The sequence below is a fragment of the Seriola aureovittata genome, chromosome 11 (assembly GCF_021018895.1).
Source record: "Seriola aureovittata isolate HTS-2021-v1 ecotype China chromosome 11, ASM2101889v1, whole genome shotgun sequence".
Lineage (NCBI taxonomy): Eukaryota > Metazoa > Chordata > Actinopteri > Carangiformes > Carangidae > Seriola > Seriola aureovittata.
The window spans coordinates 25,593,411-25,616,711 of NC_079374.1; the positions used below are offsets into that span (position 1 = coordinate 25,593,411).

The 23,301-nt window shown below is 41.6% G+C and overlaps 1 protein-coding gene across 1 annotated transcript in view; it reads left to right on the forward strand.

Annotated features, from left to right (window-relative positions):
- Window positions 1–23,301, forward strand: part of clasp1a (cytoplasmic linker associated protein 1a) — a 92,894-nt gene that overhangs the window by 34,779 nt on the left and 34,814 nt on the right. Inside the window, exons 5-10 of the mRNA XM_056388841.1 lie at window positions 344–435; window positions 932–1,007; window positions 1,532–1,629; window positions 2,836–2,906; window positions 20,899–21,039; window positions 22,249–22,322. Coding sequence (XP_056244816.1) covers window positions 344–435; window positions 932–1,007; window positions 1,532–1,629; window positions 2,836–2,906; window positions 20,899–21,039; window positions 22,249–22,322 — 552 coding nt within the window. The remainder of the gene's footprint in view (window positions 1–343; window positions 436–931; window positions 1,008–1,531; window positions 1,630–2,835; window positions 2,907–20,898; window positions 21,040–22,248; window positions 22,323–23,301) is intronic.

Genomic DNA, 23,301 nt, shown 5'->3' on the forward strand with positions numbered 1-23,301 from the left:
GATGTGTGTTATTGCAATGATTCATAACAACACCAAAAATAAAATACTTGGCCATATATTGATGTAAATGTCAGAAGCAGGGTCAAGGTCATTTAGAAACAGTGTCAGCATTACATAATTTGTCCACCAGAGACTAGTTTAATTTAGATTATCAAATATGAAGCTCAGTCTCTATTCTGGTCACAGTTCTTCAAAATCAAGCATCCCTGGGATCTGTATCATGATTGTTACTTGTTTATTTTAAAAGAAATTACTGATGGCCAATAAAGGAACCCTCTAATATCAGCATCGGTGTCAGCCTCAAAAACATAGTATGGGTGAGCTGTAATGTTTTGTGTTGCAGTACGTCTGGGACAGGATGCTGGGAGGCTTCAAGCACAAGAACAACAGGACCAGAGAAGGAGTGTGCCTTTGCCTCATCGCCACACTGAACACGTGAGCCTAATGCCTTCTCCCATTTCTGTGGTGTTTATCATCTTGGTAACAATAGAAGAAAAACCCTCATTAACATTCTTTGTAGTTTTACCGGTCTGTGGTATTAATCATTTGATTATATAATGTAAATGGCTGGAACTCGTGGATTTCTCTTGTCCTCATCTGGAGGTCTTCACAGAGTCTCTTGGACTTGATGGCTGGCTTTGGTCCTGACTTCCAGTGTGAATTGTGGGATTTACAGGTCCAGTCAGTTCAGTTTGCCCCTGGTGAACTCCAGTCAACTTCTAGACACATCTCAAGGATAATTAAAGCAAACAGGAATAACCTGAACACAATTTGGAGTCCGACAGCAAAGGATCTGAAAACACACTTTCTGTTTGTCAATGTGGGTTGTTTAGTTAGTGTAAATTGACGGAGAAAAAAACGCTACTGTACATCCCCTCCAGCTAATCTGTTAATTAGGCTGAATTTTTTTTTGGTTTGTTTTGTTTTCCAGATATGGAGCTCAAGGCCTGACCTTGAGTAAAATTGTTCCCCACATATGTAACCTCCTGGGGGACCCCACAAGTCAGGTAAGCCCGGTCATGCTTCCACATCTGTTGTTGTCAAATGTATTTCATTCTTGGGTTTAAAGACCTCAAAGTAGTTTGTGTTGTCTTTAGTTAAAAGTGTTTTTCCATAGATGTAATGTGAGGTTAATGGACGACACTGATAATAATTTAAACCATTTAACACAGTTATCACTTAATTAATGTAACATACCATTTGTGGGCTCCAACCGCTCAAAAGTGAGGGTTTCATATCACTGTGAAGTGAATGTCAGAGAGTGTTTCACTGTATCTGCCTGATGAGAGGTAGACTTCTCTCATGTTCACCATCAGGCTTCAACACTTAGCCTCTTCCCCAAAGGGAAGAATTAAGTATTACAGCCCTCTGACGGTATTACCAGTCAGATCTATTCCTCTAACAGTTGGATCAAGCTCCAAATGTAATGAAACATTTTCAAAGGAAAAGCAGAGTAAAAACGTAGTAAAGATTTAAAGAGAGACTCACATTTATGTAAGTTGTAAATTAATTTATGTGGTGTTGTCATCAGGTTCGTGACGGAGCAATGAGCTCCTTGGTGGAGATCTACAGACATGTGGGTGAGAGGGTGAGGATGGATCTCAGCAAAAAAGGCCTGCCACAGTCACGGTATGACAACATGAAGCCGCCAGCCTGTCGCTCACTGTCTCACTACATCTGCCCCTCTCCTGTCATCCCTCTGTTTTTACTGTTTCGTATAATATCTCTCTCTCACCCTTTCATATTCACACAAACGCAGCACATCAGTGTAGCCTATATGCGACAGTGCTGCGTAGATGTTCAGACACAAAGAGGCAGCAGGCCACAACAGTCCATATATAGGTCTCCCCCTAGTGGCTGTTTCGAACACTACAACTGTAGAACTCACGGCGTCATTTATACATGCACGTGTTGAACCTGTTCTTTCTGATTGCTTATATAGAGCATAAAAAAGGGCACAACATCCTATTTTGTTAAATTAACATACATGTAAAAACTTTATTTGGTATTGTCAGTAAGATTCATCACATTTTGAAGACAAACAGGTGAATGTGATCACTTCAGCTCGGCAGCTCCACTGTCAGAGGTTAAATGCCTCTTTAAGACAACCTGTAACTATGTTTATATTCTTCTTCAACTAAAACGGTTGATCTCATCCACTCCAGCTTGTAGGGTCGACTGTAAAACTGTATTTTAGTTTGAATGATATGTTTTTATCATTAAGTTGGTTGTCAAGCAAAAAAACAACTGAATTGCACTAGATGGAAGTACAACTTCCTGCGGTTTCTCTCTCTGGCTTCATTTCATACCTCAGACTGCAGAGGTCACTGTGTGCTTTAATCAGCACTTGGACAAACCCTTTGAACAGTGAGCTAGAATTTCACATCTTAGATTTGGACAAGCTGTATTTGTTTGTTTTTTTTCTTTTATATCGCATTTCAGCAAACCTACAGTACTTCTCTGTTACCCTTTTCTCCTCTTTGTCCTTTTTTTTTTTTTTTTACCCTGGACCATATGTCTCTACATTCCTCCATCCCTCTCTCCTCCCTCTCTCTCTGGCCTCAGTGCCAGTTCGTCATCTATGTGGCAGTTTTTGGACGCTGTCTATTTTGGTCTTGGCCGTCCGTCCTGCACTGAGCAGAGGGAGAGCTTCCCACCTCTGAAGGGATGGATGGAGCAGTCATCTGGTCCACGGTTCTTTTACTGTCCATCCTTCTCTCTGCTTCAGTTTTTACTCCACTTTTCTTTTTTTCTTTTATTTCATTTCCATTCTACATACTAATCATCACTTATTTGCATTTTTTTTTAATTTGTGCTCTCTGTCTGCTTTTATAGGTTGAATGTAATTTTCAGCAAATTCGATGAAGTCCAAAGATCCGGGAACATGATCTCATCCTCCGGCTCAGGTGAGTCCATCTGTGTGTCCTTATTTCAGCTCCCTGTTCTAGCTTCTGTTTGCTGTTGACTTTCTCTGTCTCCCTTGTTTCTAATGTGGCGATTATGATGTTGATGTGCATCCATGAAGAAAACATTTGTCGATCTCCCTCAGACGTTGGTCAAGTCATTGTTTTTGTAGCTTCCCTCCCCATCGAGCACAGTAGGAAATAGAGGAGGATGAGCAGATGCACTATGAAAATCAGGGCTCAGGATGAAGTGGTCTGAGCTGAGGACAGTGTTGTGGATCTGTGGTTGTTTGTCACGTGGTGCAGGGTGAAATTCAAGAGTTATCCGTGACAGCAGAACTTTTTTTTTATGATGATTGAAATAGCAGGCTTCTTCCTTTTTATCAAATTGTAACTGTCTTGTCGTCAGCTGTTTCTCCCCTGTATCACCATTCGTCTTTCCGTCACACTCCATTTGGGCACGTCAGCTCCTGTTAGACTGTATTTTCCATGTTGTGTGTGTGTGTGTGTGTGTGTGTGTGTGTGTGTGTGTGTGTGGAAGAGGGGAGGAGGACATGTTGCAGGCCAGACAGGAGCTAGATTAGATGAGTTTTCTCCACAGGAGTTTGGCATCAATTGGAGATTTCAGATGTCCATCTGTGGAGCCAAAGACCAAGACAGGCCTCCAGAGGAGTCACTCTAAACGTTATAAATCTATAAAATACACAGAAAAGAGATGCAGTTGCAATAAAAAGGCAGATGTTTCTTCCAGTATTTGTTAATTTGTGAGTGTCAGGTGGAAGTGCTCTAACACCTTCACTGCTGACTGTGTTCCTGTGCATTTACAGTGAGAACAGCTGAGCTGAGGAGAATACAGTTAGACAGGACTCAGCGTTTCAAAACCGTCTGCAGCACCTCCTCCCAGATACCACTCCAGAACAAATCTGATGTGGAGTAAATCCTGACTCAGACTACAGGAGTTTCAGCCTGATTTAACCCCAACAAGCGGGTTCTGAACCGCGGTCTGTACCAATGTTCGGCCCAGATTATCTGAATATCAAACACGTCTGATATTTAGCATTAAAAATTGGGATGATCATGATTGTGATTACGTCAGTTTCAAAGCAGCTGACGGTGTTGCTAAGCAGTCTAACGTTAGCTAGCATTCTGCTGTTGACAGATATTGAAAATAAGAAGTTAAATCTCCTCCACTTCTCGCTGAAGAACAGACAACTCGAGTTGACCGCATCTCCCCAAACATTTTCTCATCCAGACTCGTTTAACCTTCTGCTTTAGTTTTCTGTTGTTCCACCACAGTCTCCATTTTGTTTACATATTTTTCCCTGTGAGATCCCATGAGGTGTGTCAGAATAATCTTAATAATATCCTGTAGTGTGTGATGCACCATTATTTTCAAATCTTGTAGTATGTGCATGAGATTAGAGAGAAAGAAATCTGTTAAATTTCTCCTAATGTGTGTGACGCAGCCTGATTTCAACCCGAATGAAAACTCCTGTAGCTTGGTTAAATGAATACTATAGTTTTCTGATTTTCAGTTTCTTGGGGATAATGGCAAACGTTTTGAACTTTGAGCTGTCATTCTGTCTCCACCCATTTTTATCTGCAGTTTATTTTGGTAACACATTTCGACCTGACACTATACTGTACAGTAGACTTCCTTTGTATGGCAGCATTAAAGGGGCACTACACAGATTTTACATGTGACACTGTAATGACACATTTCACAACGAGCACTGCTCAGCCTGTGAAAAGTTGTATGATGTTGTATGTGTCTCTAGATAGATAGATAGATAGATTATTTATCCCCAAGGGGAAATTCATGTGTCCAGTCGCTCATTAGTAATAATAATATAATAGTTGATAATAAATAATAAACAATAATAATTAAATGAGTCCACGTCCTTTGGCTGAGGTGTTGTATAGTCTGATGGCAGTGAGAACAAAGGATCTCCTGAACCTCTCTGTTCTGCAGCGCAGTGACATGAGACATTTGCTTCTGTAGCTGCTTCTCTGTCCTGCAAGAATGTTGAGGAGAGGATGGTTGGTATTGTCCAAGATGGCCTCCATCTTACATTGCATGCGTCTCTCCACAACAGTCCTGAGTGAGTCCAGACTCCTGCCAAACACAGACCCAGCCTTTTTTACCAGCTTGTCCAGTCTCCTTGTGTTCATGTCGGACATGCTGCCACCCCAGCAGACTGCAGCATTAAAGAATACACTGTCCAACACTGACTGATAAAACATGTGCAGCATTTCACTGCAGATGTCAAAGGACCTGAGCCTCCTGAGGAAAAAGAGCCGGCTCTGCCCCTTCAGGTAGATGGCATCAGTGTTCAGGGACCAGTCCAGTTTACTGTCCAGGTGAACACCTAAGTATCTATAAGTGTGCACCACTTCAATGTCCTTCCCTCCAATGTTGACTGGCTGAAGGGTGGGCCTAGACCTCCGAAAGTCCATGACCATTTCCTTGGTCTTGGAGGTGTTCAGAAGGAGGCAGTTCTTGTCGTTCCATTCACTGAAGGCCATCGTCAGATCCCTGTACTCCTCTTCCTGCCCGTTCCTGATATGCGCCACAATAGCTGTGTCATCTGAGTATTTCTGGATGTGGCAGGACTCAGAGTTGTATTTCAAGTCCACCGTATGCAGGATGAACAGGAACGGAGCCAGAACAGTTCCCTGTGGAGCCCCAGTGCTGCTCATCACTGTCCCTCAGACACAGTTACCCAGCCTGATGTACTGTGGTCGTCTGGTCAGGTAATCCACAATCCAGGACGTGAAGCAGGGATCCACCCCCATCCCTTCCAGCTTGTCTTTAAGGATGGGGGGTTGGATGATTTAAAGCAGCATCCTGAAGACGGTAAAATAACCCTGATGATGTCACCGGGGTTATTTCAACTTTTAAGGTTTAACAGAAAGCCAAACTGGGGCTGTGTGAAGTGTCTAACAAAAGACCCTGCTGACTTGCATTATAGGAAATGTAGAATGCAGGGTTTTGGGAACCAGATCCATACTAGGGAATTAAACTCAGACTATCATGGCATCTGCTGCTTTGATTTTTTTTCTTTTTCCTTTTGATTCAATAAATAATTGGAGTCCCCCTTTAAAGCAGTTCCATAATGGTCAGTAATTTTTTTTATCATTAAATCAGAGTAAAGCAGATTCACTCAGTACAAAGAATCCAATAAATAATGTGATGAACAAATGACTCAGCTTATAACACAAGTCCAAGAAACTGCCACTGGTTGACATCCAATGGTTGATAATCTGCTTTAACTTCAAGATGCTGACAATTCAAATCTCGTTCACCTTTTTAGTTTGTAGATATGAATTGATTCGTTTATTTGGAGTTATATTGCAGAATATGAGTCCTAATGAATAAAGATAGACTTTTTTCCTGTGCCGTCCTTCCCAGTAATCTCTGCTTGAGTTAATTCTGTCTACACAGTTGTTGAAAGTTCATTTGGAAAGCTGAGAGGAAAAACGCTATAATGTGACTCATTTTAACAGTTATTAGATAGTGAAGCTTCAAATTCATCACCATCAGCTGCTTGGCTCCACGTTTCTCTTTCACAGCTGCGCTGAAATTGACTTTGTGACTGCAGATGATGTCTCATTTTAATTTAATTCCTTTTGCCTCCGAGTTGAGAAGAACGTCTGGTGTTAATGTGGATGCGGGAATGAGCTGCGCTGTCACACACCCAGGCCTTCAGCTTAGTGTGACAGTTGTGCTAACAGCTCCAAAATAAACTCAGTTTACAGAGAAGAGATAAATACTAGCAAAGAGGGAGGGATTATGTACAATAAAGATTGTGAGTAAGTGCTGAAAGTTGACACTATATGGCCAAATGTATGCGGACATCTACTATAAGCCTTTTGCAAGGGATTTCAGTTGTGAAGGTTGTGACACATAATTCCCAAATTCTGTCTTGTCTCATCTTCATACTTGTAATACGTACGCAGATCTACTTATGAGAGATGGAGGCAGAGCGGGGGAGCGCTGAGCTCTGCTGTGGTGTTGTCACACAGGCAAGGAACAGGGAGGGGAGGGAGAAGGAGAGTGAGAGGTAGGGGGGCAGAGAGACTGTAGAGGGAAAGATGGAAGAGAGGGAGGGAAGAGCAAAACAAAGCAGCCATTTCTGTAGCAGGACCAAGAGGTAAACAGTAGGCAAGAGATATAGGGTAGAGACTGTAGAGAGAGAGAGAGAGAGAGAGCTGAGCTATCCGCTGTGTAGCATCGTTCCTCTCTGGCTTCAGAGCTGAGGGCAGCTTTGCACCATGACGGCTGGAGAAGGTAAGACTGTTTTCACTTTGCTGAGGTCAGATCACACACGTGCATCATGCAGATTTGATTGGCATGTAGCTGATGAATCTCCCTGCGTGTGGATGGTGACAGAGCATTTGTTCAGTAAGGAGTTTTAACTCTCTTATGTAATCTGTTTCTTTTTTCCTGCTGCAAACCGTATTTTGACTCAGGTTAAATAACAGAAGCTGCACCCACTCGTCGATACGTTAGGAAACTAGACCACCTCCAAGTGATTTCACTGAATGGAGGTTGTTGTTTTTGTGTGTGTTGCAGCAGCAGTGAGATGTTAACATTTCCTGCCTCTTGTTTATCTCTGCTGTGTCTTGCCTTCAGTCTCCTCTCAGCACCCCAAGCGACAGCTTGCCTAAAGCATCTCAACACTTGTTTCATTGCTGGCCAAGATGATGAGAGCTGAGAGAGTCACTGCCAATATGTGAACTGTTGTCTATAATTTCCATAATTTGTGATGCAATTCATTAACACCCCACCCCCCCACCTTCATTCATGTAATTAGGGGAATTTTGGATTACTTGACCTTCACTTTCATTGGAATAATTTGCTTCCAGAACTGTCAGAGCTCAGTTTACTGCCATTTAATACTAACTGCAGTTAGTTCTTTTCTTCGAAATGTCTCTGAGGGAGTAAATGAGCATTAGTCCATTTTTTTAATGTACTTTTTTTTTCTAACTTTCTGTGTTTGCAGGGTAATTTTAGCCAAATTATTGTCATTGAATTACTTCCCATTAGACTGACAGCAGTGATAGTGTTTGCAGAAATTCAGAATATATATGTATATATATTCTACCTGTCTGTACAGCTCTGTTCTCTGGACTCAGTTAAATCGAACATCAGGAATGCATTTTGTGTTGTCAGGAGTCTCTGAGTCGGAACTTTTCCTCCTTCCTGCTGAATTTGTCATTATCAGCTGTTGTTTTAAGATTATCCTTGCAATGAATTGTCCTCATCATAAGCCTCTTAGTGTAATGCAGCACAGCTACAAACCTAAAATTAAAAACAGCACAGATCTGACCTTCATTAGGTTGATTGGCTGGTGTGTCAGAGTATTTATTCGATGACTTATTCATGCTGGTGTCAGTATTGAATAAATAAATGTTAATCAGAGAGAATCATCATTCTACATTTTTATAATCTTTATTATTGACTGTAAAGGAATGCACACCAGTGATGTTTTTCTGTGCACACACACTGGTTATGCAATCTGAAACAGACAAATGAATTCACTTCTGAGTAGTGAGGAGCTGCACCAGTGCTGATTACAGTGTTTTGTCAGCATCTGGGGCGCAGCACTGACACTTAAGGCAACTGATGATTATTTTAATTATCAGTTCACCGTTAGGTCTGAAAAATCTCACCTAATGTTGAGCTCTTTCCTAGAGCTCATGGTGACATTTTCAAATGTCTTTGTTTTGACCACGAACAACAGACGTAGCTCGCTCTGAAAAGTGACTGATTTAGTCGTAACAAACTCTGATCGCTGCAGATGATGTCTTTCTTTAAGAGGAACTGTTAGTGTCCATTTCCGTCACAGTCTGGGTCTGTATGAGCCCATTTATAGCAGATCAATGCATAATGCAAAGTGAAGCTTCAGACAGAAGAATGACCCATAACCACGGAGAAGACAGTCGGCCAGAAGCCACGTCTTAAAACAGGAAACACTGTGAATATATTGTTGCAACTATGCTACACCAACCAATGTGTTCAGTTCCTTCACTACAATCACAGAGTGTCTTTATAATTTGCTCAATCCCTGAGGCTTTGTGTGTGTGTGTGTGTGTGTGTGTGTGTGTGTGTGTGTGTGTGTGTGTGTGTGTGTGTGTGTGTGTGTGTGTGTGTGTGTTGCCTTCAGTGTCAGTTCTGCTGCTTTGCTCTTACATAAACACTGAACACTGCAAGTCTGTCTTTTCCCTGAGTTCAGCTGTGATGAGCAGAGCAGATCTGCGTTGGTCACCTTCAGCCCCGTCACGTCAGTGTCTGCGGTGGCACAACTCTCAGCCACTTCACTTAATGCAGGTTTATACAAATGCTTTTTCAATTTTCATGAGAGCACATTTAGATTTAGACGTGTAAAAGGAGAAATCACATGCATGCTGCGCCCTGTGATTTTAAGACTGCCAAACTCTGGTTCGTGCATTCAGCGAGGCCTGCTAGTCTCATGGATTTGGAAGTGCGGCTGTGTCTGCAGGGGAGCCTGAGCACCGTGTTCGTCTGCTGCTCGTGTGTGTGTGCAGTGTTTATGTGCGGCTCCATGTAGGAAATGGTTAACACCAGTGAGTGAGGAGGAGAAAGGAAGCATGAAAGCAGAGGAAGGAATGTTTATTCTAAAGAACTCTTTTGATCATCTAACACACGCGTGCGCACACGTGCACACACACACACACACACATGCACACTCACACACACTAACACTAACATTCAGTGAATGCACAGCTTTGTAAAGAGCTTAATGTGTTTTGCTATGCGTGTATGGATTGTGTGTGTGTGTGTGTGGGTGTTGGCATGCGTGTGCCTGTGTATCTGATGCCATTGGCTGCTGGGCAATGTGGAGGAGGCTCCGGCTTAAAAACACTGAAGAAAGACCTTTTCTATATTTTTATTTGTTTATTTATTTATTTTGCATTATTTGTGGATGCCTTCAGATTTTCTTTTGAAGAGTGAGTACTTTTGAATTAGAAGACTCAAATAGATATTTTGCTAAGTTCCCTCATTATTAACTATGTAGATATGTACATACAGTATATGTAAAAATCTGAATAAACGCTGATTTGCTGCAGATCTTCTCTGGAAGAGGCTTTGTTAAATTTGCCATTTTGACCAGTTTTTAGATTTGGTCTTTTGGATCCTGGTTGTTCTCACCTACATGTTTTAATAAGGTAAAAGATCTTAGGATCATAAGTTATAACTGAGAGTTTGAAGGTGATCGCTTGCAGTGATGAAGCCACAGCAAGTTATCCCCCAAATCTGCAACTTCACTCTGCTTTACAAAGCTTTATAGCGAGTTTCAGCTCATTGTTTATCTGTCTGGACACAACTTTACTCTTCTGGTTCACTCTCACCGCTCTCATAATGTCGCAGGCCAACATGTCAGCGTTGTGTTCACAACTTGTTTCTGCTGCCCTCAAGTGGCTAAAAATCAGTCATGTCGGTTTAATAACACGGCAAACTACAAACCACAGAAGCACAGGTTACCACTTAAGATGTGTATGTGTGTAAAACTAATGATAGAAATCATACTGAAAGGAAACATTAAATACTTGCAGATAAATTGATATTAAAGGAAAAGCAATGAGGCTTGTGCCATTCTATATATTTCCATACATTCCTACTGAAGACATAAACTTTTGAAATAAAATATAGGTACATTTTTCAGAAAAGGCTTAATACTTTCTCCAAACAGCTGGACATTGTAGTTTATAACAAATGTTACTCAAACAGAAGGAAACAGTTCATTTGTTGTTAATTGTTTTCATCTGTGGGTTAAAACAGATGAAACAGTAGGATGGTGTAGGTGGGATAAGGTCAAAATAATCTACGCCACATTTATGTACTGCTCAGCACTTCTTTGCTTATTTAATGATTTATTATTTTATTCATTATTTTGTCTCATTTTCCATTAATGTTTTTAATGTTTTTCATTTTAGATCAGTGCTTTTAACAATGTCTTTTCTTTTCATGTGAAGCACTTTGTGCCACATTACTTGTATGGAAGGTGCTATACGGACAAAGTTTATGATTATTATTATTATTACAGTGTATGTGCTCATTGTGATGAAGGAACATGTCTCAGTTCTACACTGTGACTCACTGATGTGTTTGACTGTGTTTTCGGAAACAATGCAGCTCTATGGCTCAGAGGAATCAGATACATCAGGCTCTGAATACACAGACAGTTGTTGTTAGTTGGATCAGTTCATTGTTGGTTTGAGTCTTTTCGTGGGATTTGGTGACGAAGAAGAAAAGTATAGATCATTTTGGTCTCGTCCTTTGACGCCATCAGTGTGTTGGGTGGAGACAGAGAAAGATGAATATATTCATTATCAATCACCTCAGTATTTTAACTTGTTAATGTATCAGTGAAATCCTGTTGAAGATCAGAAAATGCAGATAGTGTTGCTTTAGGGTGTGGGTGTGACATTCAACAAAGATAGAGAGAGAGAGAGAGAGACAAGAGGAGAGGAGTATAAACTGTGGCCAGTCCTCTGAATGATGTGGTTGTCTTCCTTATGCACTCTGCCAAGTGACATGGGCAAGCAGCCCTGTGTCCATGTGACTCTGGGGGTTAAAGGGAGTCTTTGATGGGCACAATGAGAGACCCTCTGCCAGGCCTCAGGCTGGGGTTATCTGCGCCAACTACACTGAATATCTGTTGGTACAAAAAAACAGACTCAGTGTTTTCCACTCTCCTACAAGCTGGTTCACTGTTTAAAGTTCCCACATCCATCGAAAATCAGTGGAGCCCAATGATGCTGCAACAGGATGTTGATACGTACCATTTGACTCACAGTGGACGATCACATACTGTTAACGGAGTAAAGATGACAAATGTTTCTAATCGGAAAACCTCATCATACTGCTTCCAGGCAAGCTTGTTTGACAGAAGGTGCCTGTGATGGACAGATTTTCATCAACACTTGAGTTAGTGTGGTAGAAAACAAACACAGTGAGAACTGTTTGAGTACAACGCTGCCTTGTTTTGCAGTAAAACATATTTCATGTTATTGAGGCAGATGCAGCTGTTGCGTTCCTCCATCCATCTCATATGTTCTCTGGTATGAATAGGATGATGAATACAAGCATGTTATCTGCTATTAAATGGCAACCTGTCCACAGTGTACACCGCCTTCACCCAACATCAGCTGGGTTTGGCTCCAGCCGCCCTGGGACCCTAAAAGCATACGTGGTAATGGATGAAAGGATGAATATTCAGTAGCACTGATACAGCCTGGTTTTATTTCATGTAAATACACATGCTGTAGAAATCTGAAACCCCTGTTCTGTATTTCTTGAGTTGATTATGACGTCCGAGTGAGACATCCAGCTCACTGCTCTCAGACCAGCCTGGGCTACAGTAATGTTCCTGCTTTGTCTGTGTGCTGTGATAACATCACTCCCACACTGAACTGTGTTTTGTCTTCACTTTTATGTTTGAAACACTGGAGAACATTCTTCCATTGTTACATAGACAAGCTGAAACTGTGTGACAAGACTTGGTGAAAGCATTTTATAGTTCTGTGACTGTTGCTAACAGCAACTGAGCGGTTGAGGGTTTTTTCTTTCTAGTACTGAAACATTTAGCTGATTGACTCATTGATTCACACAGTTTTGATGATCAGTTAATCTTTTAAGTCATTTATCATGTGAAAAATCTGAGGTTTCACCTTGTCAAATGTGAGGATTTGCTGGTTTTCCTTGTTTTTTTAGTCTCTGTTAATTGAATATTTGGATTTTAAACTGTTAGTCAGACAAAACAAGCAATATGAAGGTTGTGGGGACAAAATCTCCAGTTGTTACTGTGATGTCATCAGAGTTGCTGCTAGTTGCATTCAGAACTGACAGCTCTATGCATTAATCTACTGTGGTTGTGTCACTGTTGGTTTACATCCAGTTTAGTTTTAGATGGACAGACAATTGAGGTTGTCAGCAGGTACTGTTGACAGTATACTGTCTTTCAATTCAGCAAACCAACAGGTTTAACACAAGGTGTTAAAGTGTTAGATATCTCACTGGTGCAGATACTCTGTTGTGACATTCAGCACTTCCCTGTAAAATCTGTTCTTGCCTGCCTCTCTCTCTCTCTCTCTCTCTCTCTCTCTCTCTCTCTCTCTCTCTCTCTCTCTCTCTCTCTCTCTCTCTCTCTTATCTGAGCAGATAGTTTGACTTTTAATGACCTTAGAGGCTTCAGAGCAGCACGTGTTCGAACAGGTCGAACTTCAACTTCAGAAGATCAGTCTGTGTTTTCTGATGTAGATGAATGAGTTGAAGCCTGGACATTTGGAGTGTTCAGGGCCATGAGTTACTTTTCCACATTAAAATGTCTAAAGAAAACTAGACTTATGTTCTGTATGTTGTTGAGTTGTGTTCTTACATTATCCCAGATGTTTCTATCAATTCTCCAACCAGAGAAATCTGTGATTTTAATCATGGTTACAGACAGTATGTTTCATTTGGTCACCTGTCATGACATAATATCCTTTATGATCATGTGTCAGTGAGAAATGCTCGGGTCAAGTTATATAGGCAGCATTTTATGTATGTTTGATCCTTTGTTTTACTTCAAGTTACACACACACACATATATATATATATATATTTGTTTTTATGTTTTTTATTTCTAGTTATTTTATTGGATTCCCATTTCAGTGCACTGATGTCATTTGGACAATAAAGTCTATTGTTAAACTGTAAACTGCTTTCAATACATATCTTTTTCACAAGTTTTTTTAAAACACACACACATACACAGTGGTGGCCAAAATTATTAGAACACCTGACAGAAATGAAAATATTGACCTGTTTTTTTTGCCTAGAAAACATGATTTAATTTCACAGTGTTCATGAAACATGCAGATGGTTGCTCTGAACACAACAAATATCAGATGAAGTGAGTCCTACTGTTTTTATCCACTGTTAACTTTAATATCTGGTATGTCCACCTCTTGCAGCATAGTGTCAATATATTTCCTGAGAACTTCAACACTAATGTTACCCCATGCCTTCTGCAACTCAAGCCAAATGCTTTCCTTTGAATGTCCAGTTTATTTTCCAACTCGCTCCAAATTTTCTCGATGGGGTTGAGGTTTGGACTTTGAGGGGGCCAGTCCATCATTTTCAATGTTCCAGCAGATTCCTTCTGTCGCAGGTAGTTCCGGCAATAGTTAGAAGAATGTTTAGGGTCATTGTCCTCTTGGAAAATAAATCCAGGCCCAATAAGACGACTCCCAGATGGTTCTCCGTGCCTCACCAGAATGTTGTGGTATACTTTCTTATCCATGGTGCCATCAAGTCACCAGTTCCTGAGGCTGAAATGGCGCCTCACACCATAATACTACCCCCTCTGTGTTTAACTGTTGGCAAGAGACACTCATTTTTAAATCTGTCCCCCTCCCTCCATCGAACATACACTCTTCGCTTGTTGCCAAACCCATCAGTCCACAACACTTTGTACCAATCTTCCTTCGTCCATTTCTTGTGTTCTTTTGCAAATTTCGGGCGTTTCAGTCTATTTTCCTCTTTCAGCAATGGTTTCTGTTGCTATTCTGCCAACAAGTCCTTCTTCTCCCAGTTTCCGACACACAGTTCTTGAAGACACTGTTGCACCATTAGTCGTTGTGGTGTTGATCCCGTCACGCAGTTCTCGTGAGGTCTTTCTTCGGTCCTTAAGACCGAATTTTGAGATGCTTCGCTTGTCTGTCTGAAAGTTTATTTTTTCTACCTCTCCCCTTTCGGTTCTGGTGTGGATTGGCGGTCTAAAGTGTATTTTACAGTGCTTGGACTGCATCTCAAGTCCTTGGCTATGCGGCAGTAACTCCAGCCAGCATCAAAAAAGGCCTTCATTCGAACCTGTTGCTCACTTGTTAGCTCCTTCTTCACCTTAGCCATGTTCAAAGAGCAACATGTGCTTCAAGACTACTTCTAGAGGCTTTGAATTTATACCAATTGGCGGTTTGGCCTCAGTGACAAAACCCTGATGTTACCAATCACTTAATGAGCAGGATAGGCCTTGTACATTCAAAAGAATCAAACAGCTGTGTCCTAAGACTCTTGCATCACCATCAATTTAACCACGATCACTCTTGACAATGATTACACAAGTAATTTGGCTTCTTCTGTGAAGGAACATGATTGTGTGACATTGATAGTGAAATAGGCCTAACTTGTTTTTTGTAAGATTCTCATTGGCAGAAGTTACATACTGTGTGTTTAAGGAAAAGCATAGGGCTTTTAAGGCAGTTAAATTCATCATTTCTCTATGACTTTAATGTGGAATGAGATCAAGCAAGAAGAAACTCCTCCTGACTGAGATTACATCACACATTACTACCTTTCTTGTAAAAGTTTGTAAGTGAATCGGTCATGAGTTGACTGATGTCAGCAAAATGTTCTTCCTACTACTAAAAGCAAATAACACACGAACAGTACAAGCAGAGTAAGCACAGTCAGAGCTTTTCTTGGCAGTGGAGTAAGCTGTTCCTCTGCCTGGCTGTCACGGCGATGTTTCAATAGAGCAAAGGCTCAGCTCCCTGAGAGATATCTGACAGGTAGAGGCATGATTTGTCAGGGAGGTTTATTCAGTGTGGGAGAAAATAAAATGAGAGACAAGACAAAGTTAAGCTTTCAGAGGCTGGTAAATATTCGATCTGATTAATCCACGACTTGAAGGTGGGAGGTGAATTTTCTGCCCTGCTGGCAGCCTCTCTGGTTTGTCAGCGAAACAAGGCTTCTCTCGTTATGACATAACGCTGATCAGCAGTCGTCTGTCTCTTATATAACGCCACAGGGTGCCGGCTAAACCATGGTCCGTATGTGCCTGATGGAAACCCCATTAGTTTCCCCTGAGCTCCAGGGAGAACCGGGGGGGACAGATGGTCCGCACTGAGAGAGACTGACAGAAAATAAAATGGGAGAGAAAATAAAGATACTTAAGAGAAAGATGGAGAGATCAGGGGAAAGGAAAGACAAAAGAATGGAGGAGGTTAAAAAGAGAAGGCAGTGAAAGGGAGACAGTGTTTCACCCCCTCCTGTGAGGCAGTCCAGAACAATATTAGTTGACTCCCCCATTCTGAGAACTTAACTTCCCAGAAGTTTCTCTTAGTCCCTCATGCCTTTGGGCTTTTATTCTTTACAGTGAGGGAAGAGAAAATCCCCTCTATTATATAAATCTGTGGTTCAGAGACAGATTACTGGTGACTCTGCTAATGCCAATGCAGCTTCAGCAACTTTGAGTACTTCAATGTGTTGTGTGTTTCAGTTCTCAGTGTATCCTGACACCCTGTGGTCATAAAAGGTAGCACATCCTTAAGTCAACATAACAAGGCGAGGAGATGGTAGCCAGTAGGTTGGTGGTCTAATGACTGACAGGTATATGATCCAAGATGCCAATCTTGGAGGCAGCTTACATACATTTGCACTTAAAGGAATAATCAATCCTCAGACACTGTCACACACTTATTTATCATCAGTTTGCAAAGTACATGCATTGCTTCTTTGATTGGCTTGGCCAGATATTTGATAGTGTGGAATATCAAAATATTTTCCATCATATGCAATATGTTTCTAAAGAGTAATATCGGAATTTATCTCTGTAATTTATTTATGTATTTGTACAGTCGTACCCTTATGTCACTGCTTTGCTTACTGTTCATTGTACTTTAGCGTGTGACAAATTAAACTACTGTTGTTTAGTGGCAGCATTGTTTACACATAAACATAAAACACAATAATATTGTATATCGTGATATCTGTTTGGTCTGCCTGCTTTTCCTCAAACTATCCCCCCTATCACTCTTTATACATACCTGCATTGCATTACAGTCTATTAAAGCCATTGTTTGTGGTAAAGAAGTCGTTATTTCCGCCATGTTGGATGGAGTCCAGAAGCAGGCCTACACTTTCTGCTCCACATGGAGGATGTAAATCAACCTGATACTGGAGTGAATCCTTTAACCCTTGTGTGATGTTCATATTTTTGTTACTCAGCCAGTGTTGGCGGGTCTGGTGGACCCGCTGCATTTGTTGGGGTTTAATTCAACACAATCAAACAATTTTCTGTTAAAATACTTAACAGATGTTTACTTCATCCCAATTACAAGCAATATACAGTAAACAGCATATACTTGTATGGTTAATATAAAATGTGTAGGGGGGTGTACAATGTGTGGTCATTGAAATTGTGTTCTGATAAATATTCTTCACAGAAAATGAGCCAAGGCCAATGAGTCTGGGTTTGAAAAAATACTTAATCATATAATTTTTCTTTTGATAAAAAATGAAAACGGGTCCCACAGACCTGTTTTCATTTTCCTCTCAGTAGTGAAGTACTTCCTGTGTGTATCGTATTGTATTGGACATCCCTGCATTTGAAAAAATGGGCGTGGTCGATGGAGGGGACTGTTCCAGAGTATTACAAGTCATGCCCCTGTACGCTGGTATATTTTCATTAAAAACCTGTTTAGGATCCATCTCATATAAACTACACACCAGACACAATAAGCTGCTGACTTCACTCATAGCCCCTCTCTCTCTGTAGACCAGTTATCAGTGATTAAACCTCTTCACAGAGGCAGTGGTGATATCAGGAGGCCTATGGGATCACTGCTACTGTCACCACCCGCTGTACCGTTAGACAGCACTAATGACCTGTTTCAGCCCAAAGCAGACATTCCTCTGTCTGTCTGTGTGTGTGTGTGTGTGTGTGTGTGTGTGTGTGTGTGTGTGTGTGTGTGTGTGTTGATGGTTTTCTATATGTTTGTGTGTATCTGTGTTTGAATAGTTTATTGCATGTACTATGCAGCTGTAATCTCTCCCCTGACACGCAGATAAATCACCTCAACATTTGTGTCAGCCCTGGTGAGAGGAGCCGCTCCAGCAGAAGTGAATTGTCAATACCTCAGTGATTGTGGCAGGGCTCTGTGATTCCTGTTAAGGTGCTCAGGCTATCAGCCCTGATGTAGAGGTGGGGATCAGACAGGGTGAGCTCATATATCTGTTTTGGAGTGTTCAGGTCTGGATCATTTCCTTTTTATAGTCTGCCTTAAACAAAATGGAGGACGTTTGGCAGAGCCGGCCTTATAGTCTGGTAATATGGGGTCACTGACGTTGAAATCTATTCCAGTTGTGTGACTGTAAGTTAGACAAAATTCCTTATGATCCTCATACAGCGTTTTTTTTTTTTTTTTTTTTTAAATGGAGCTGGTCCTGTCAGCTCGTTATATCACTGTTTATAGGCTTTTAAGGCCAGCTGGCTTTTGACTTGTGTTCCACACAGAACCACTAGAAGTAGTTCAGCAATTAAGATATAAAGGGTTCACTCAAGCCAAGCGTTGTCATTGGTGAAAAGTGTGTGCTAAACTGTGGGGTTGTTGTGCCAACATTTTTGGTACCCAGCTACTTGCATTCTTGTTTTTATGATCTACTGTTTAGCAAAGACTTTCCCACCAAGACTGCACCACCACCGTACTGCATTCCCATGGTGCACATAGGAATTAAAAGTACATTTCAAACTATAGCCTGACAAATGCCAGATCTTTGTGATCTGCACAGAATAGAGATTTAATATGTAAACAAGCAGTTTTTAGAAGGATCCCTGAAAACTCAGTAGGTCTCTTTCAGACTAGACATCTGCACGTCAGAGTAGAAAAAAACCCACGTGTAAATAATAAAATGAATCTTGGGGTGAAGTCCTTTTATTTAGCTGCTTCAGTGTTGTGGTCCTGGTGTTGTGTGTTCTGGCTCACTGTCATGACTTAACTGGTGTATTTGAATAGAACAGCCATCGTTAATGTCATTAGTAACACCTGTGCTGAGTCAAAATTTCTGCTGTGAAAAAAAAATGACCAAGATACGTACTGAGTGGCTGTGCAGTTAACAAAAAAACCTACTATTAAACTGTATCTAAATTATCTCATTTATCAGGCAATTATGTGTCACAGTTTCTTGTTGCTGATGTAACTCCAATAAGTAATATACTGCTGCCAAAAAATAGCTGCGCTCCATTTCATCGTACTGGTGAGCCTCTTTGGGGGAAAAACCTGATTAATGGGAGTGCAGTGTACAGGAGGTGGGCAGGTGTGATGTTCAGTCTCTATCAGCTGATAATCAAACAGCTGCAGGTGGTGGAGATGGTAAACTTTTAATTAATGAAGCCAGTACGTGCCGTTTAGAGCGCCGACTATAGACCACACCCAGGTGGCTCCACTCGGCTCTGTGTGCACTGGGTTATGGACTGTCATTGGTGCATAGAGGTTGGAGACATCATTATATTCTCTGCATAGCTCCAACTAACTTCAACCTGACCAGACCAGGCCATTTATAATACTAAATATAAGATAAAAATAAATGATTGTAGCTCTAGATTTCCACCTTTTGTATTAAAAACCATAAAGTATTTTTGCTCTACAGAAGCAGAACCACACGAGATATGACTGCAGCTAAATACTACGTCTAAAGCCTTGTTCATCCTCTGCCCCTTTGTATTTTGACATTATTCTGAGCTGTAGTGTTAGTATTGCTTTACAACACACCGATAATATTCTCTTGTTGCTGCTGTTGCTGTTGTAAGAGTGTGTGTGTGTGTGTGTGTGTATTCAGTAAGCACAACAAAGCTGATCTCACAACAATAGACCCCTCCCTCCTTTCACCACAAGAGTCTCTACACACCCACAGCATCATGATGTACTGTGACACGCGCACACACACCTACATCAACACACACACACACACACACACACACACACACACACACTCTGATAACTGAGCTCACAGAGGAAGGTTTAAGGGGCGGTTAGTCTGGCACTTTGTCAGAGCATAGCGTGCAGCAGAGGCACATGCAGAGCAACACACACACTAAAACACACACACACAAACACACACACACAAACACACACACACACACTAACACACACTGTGGACAGGGATGCCTGGTGAAAAAGAGAGAGCGTGTTAGAGGGTGGAGCAGAGACATGCTGAGGAAGCTGGTGTGCAAGAAAATCTGCGCTCGTAAGAATAATGCCTTTTATCTCTCCTATTCTTCTCCTCCGTCCTCTCCTCACTCTCTGTCGCTCCCCGTCTCTCTTGGTGTTTTTTGTCTTTCTCGTCTTTCTCTGCCTGTGAATGTTTAGATTTCTACCTCGTGCTCTCTCTCAACCTGTTGCCTTTTCTTCCCCATCCTCCACTGTGTCTGTGGTTTTATGTGATGGATGCAGTGTCATGGTGACAGCCTTGGCAGCAGGGACATTCAGGGAGCTGGTTTTTTTTTTGTGTGTGTGTGTGAGGCTGATCATTGTTCAGACTTTTTTTTTTTCTGGCTTTACTGATGAAAGCATTGTTTATGTGTGGCTGAAAAGGGAAGGCTTCATTCTTGAACCGCAGCCCGTCTGTAAGACGATATTCTTTCTGATAAACGGATTGATATGTTTTGAAAATCAAAATGAAAAGACTAAATGTCCTTTAGAAATAGTAAGTGATTGAAGCCTCAAACATTCCTGTCGTTGCCGTGCCTCAGCTGGCACCAACCACCCAGCGCCGTCATATCAGCCCCCCGGGCTAATCCCTCGTGTGAATAGTCACGTTGGGCAGGTGACAGGGGGTCATGTATCCGTGCATGGCTGTCAAACCAGATTAAAGTCAGATGGATGGATAGATAAAGGTTGAATGGATACGTACACACAACCCTGACAGATTGACTCTCCCCCCGAAGGTGGAAAGAGGTCATACATTGCAGAGATGACTCAGGTCTTACTCTAGGCAGATTAATGACAGGAGAATGATAATGCAGCTCACCACTAACCAGGATGTCTCTGATTGATGAGTGAATAATGATTTATTGATCCTCATGAGAAATGTCTCTCATGCCGTCATCGAGGCCTTCCTGTGAATAACATTTACCGTTATCCCGAGGAGATTTTAATCAACTGTTACCTCACAAATTCCCCTTTTTTTCTGTCTCTGTTGTTGCAGATAAGAACTTTGAGGATGAGGACTCGGTGGATGGAGGCCGGTCCTCCTCCTCATCGTCCTCAAAAGCTCCCCCCAGTGGACGGAGGACGGTAATGAGCTCTGTCAGAAGACCCAGCTCAGCCACCACAACAAAGATCACAGGTGAGGGATGGTTATGTTCTATTAAGAAACTACCAGATGTAATATACACTCACTGAGCACTTTATTAGGAACACCAAACCAAAATGGGTAGTTCCTCCCTCTTCATGTTATGGCTCCACCAGTTGTTGAAACTTTCCTCTGAGACTCTGCTCCATGTTGACATGACCGCATCACATCATTCCAGCTGATTTGTCAGCTGCACATTCATGCTGCCAATCTCCTGTTCTACCACATCACAAAGGTGGTCTACTGCATTCAGGTCTGGAGACTGGGGGGGGGGGGGGATGTCACTGAAGTTCACTGAACTCACTTATTTATGTTGATGTTGATGAAACCAGTTTGAGATGACTTTAGCTTTGTGACATGGAGCATTATCCTCTATGCACAGATAAGCTGAGGCATTAAAACCTGGTAATTAATTTGTATTAAAGAGCCCAAAGCGAGTCATGAAAACATTCCCCACAACATTACACCACCACCACCAGCCCGGACTGTTGACACAAGGCAGGTTGTTTCCATGGATTCAGACTTTGACTCTACCATCTGCTGCCTCAGCACAAATCCAGATCCATCAGACCAGGTCTTCATCTGTCCAGTGTTGGTGAGTCTGTATCCACTGCAGACTCAGGTTTTCTGGTCTTGGTGACAGGAAGACTTACCTGATGTAGTTCGTCCACCTCAAGGTTGGACGTGTTGTTCACTCTGAAGCTTCTCTGCTCACCGCAGTTGTAAAGAGTGGTTATCTGAGTGATCATAGCCTTTCTGTCATCTCCAACCAGTCTGTCAGTTCTCCTCTGACCTCTGACCTCTGACCTCTCCCATCAGCACAGAGCTGCTGCTCACTGGATGCTTTCTGTTGTTGGCTCCATTCTGAGTAGAAACTCTACAGACTGTTGTGTGTTATTGTCACTCATTCTGATGTTTGATGTGAACATTAACTGAAGCTCCTGACCTGCTCCTGCTTTTCTGCATCACACCGCTGCCACATGATTGGCTGACTGGATAAATGCATTAATAAGTAGGTGTACAGGTGTACCTAATGAAGTGCTTAGTGAGTGTTCACTATACATGGCTGCTTTCAACATTAGGTATAGTAAATGTGTCAATACTAAAACTGTTACTACAGATAAAGATGCATTTCATGCTGATGAGATTATTCTTTAAAAGTGTTGAATTCTTGTTAAAATCCCTTTTACCTTCTGTTCAAAGGAAAAGAAGCAGCAGCCGGTGCTGTCGATGAAGAGGATTTCATCAAAGCCTTTGAAGACGTGCCCTCGGCCCAGGTATATTGATCCCAGACATTCATGGTCCCCAGAGAATAAATCTTACTAACTTTTTATCTAGTGCCACCATGAGGTTGACATGTTTGTTTTTTATGGAAATATCTCAACAGCTGTGATAGATTGACACAATATTTGGTTCAGATTGTGTCGAGGTGATGAATCTCAATGATTGATTTTTGATGGTCCTCTAACTCTTTAATGGCTCACAACCACCAGCTCAAAGTCGACAGAAATTTCTCTACATGTACTTGATGCACTGGCACAACATGTTGTATACACATTGGTGGTTTACCAGATGATTTAGACTTTGGTGATCATCTGGCTTTTCCTCCGGCGCCACTGTGAACTTGTCAGTCATGAGTTTGAGGGAAATATCTTCAGTTATGGGATGGATGGACAGTCATGTGCCCGTTGGGACAAGCTTCAGCTGAACATTGCTAATCAGCAAACCCTCACTGAGTATGAGGGTTAGCTCAGATACTACACACACACTATACAGCCACTACAGACCTCTACCTTCAGGCCACAGATACATGTAAATCATATTCAGCACCGAGCAGGGCCATGTCAAGCTTTAGCCTGGGCTTGACCTTACCTCCACTTACCTACTACTATTTATCTCTGCACTATTGTAAGCACACTTACTATCTTAAGCTGTAGTACACTCACTAAACTGCACTTGTTTGTTGTCTGCTCTGTGCCTTTCATTTTTCTGACTATGTGTTGTGTTTTCACTGATGCTTTTACACAAATGAAGTTCATAATGGATAAATAAAGTTATTTTTGAGTTTCTTAAATAACTACACTGAGGTGGTGAACATGGTAAACATTATACTTTATTAGCATCAGCATGTTAGCATTGTCATCGTGAGTATGTTAGCATGCTGACATTAACATTTAGCTCAAAGCACCGCTGTGTCTAATGACACCTCCATGGAGCCACTGGCATGGACAGAGACATTTGCATTAAGTGTAAATA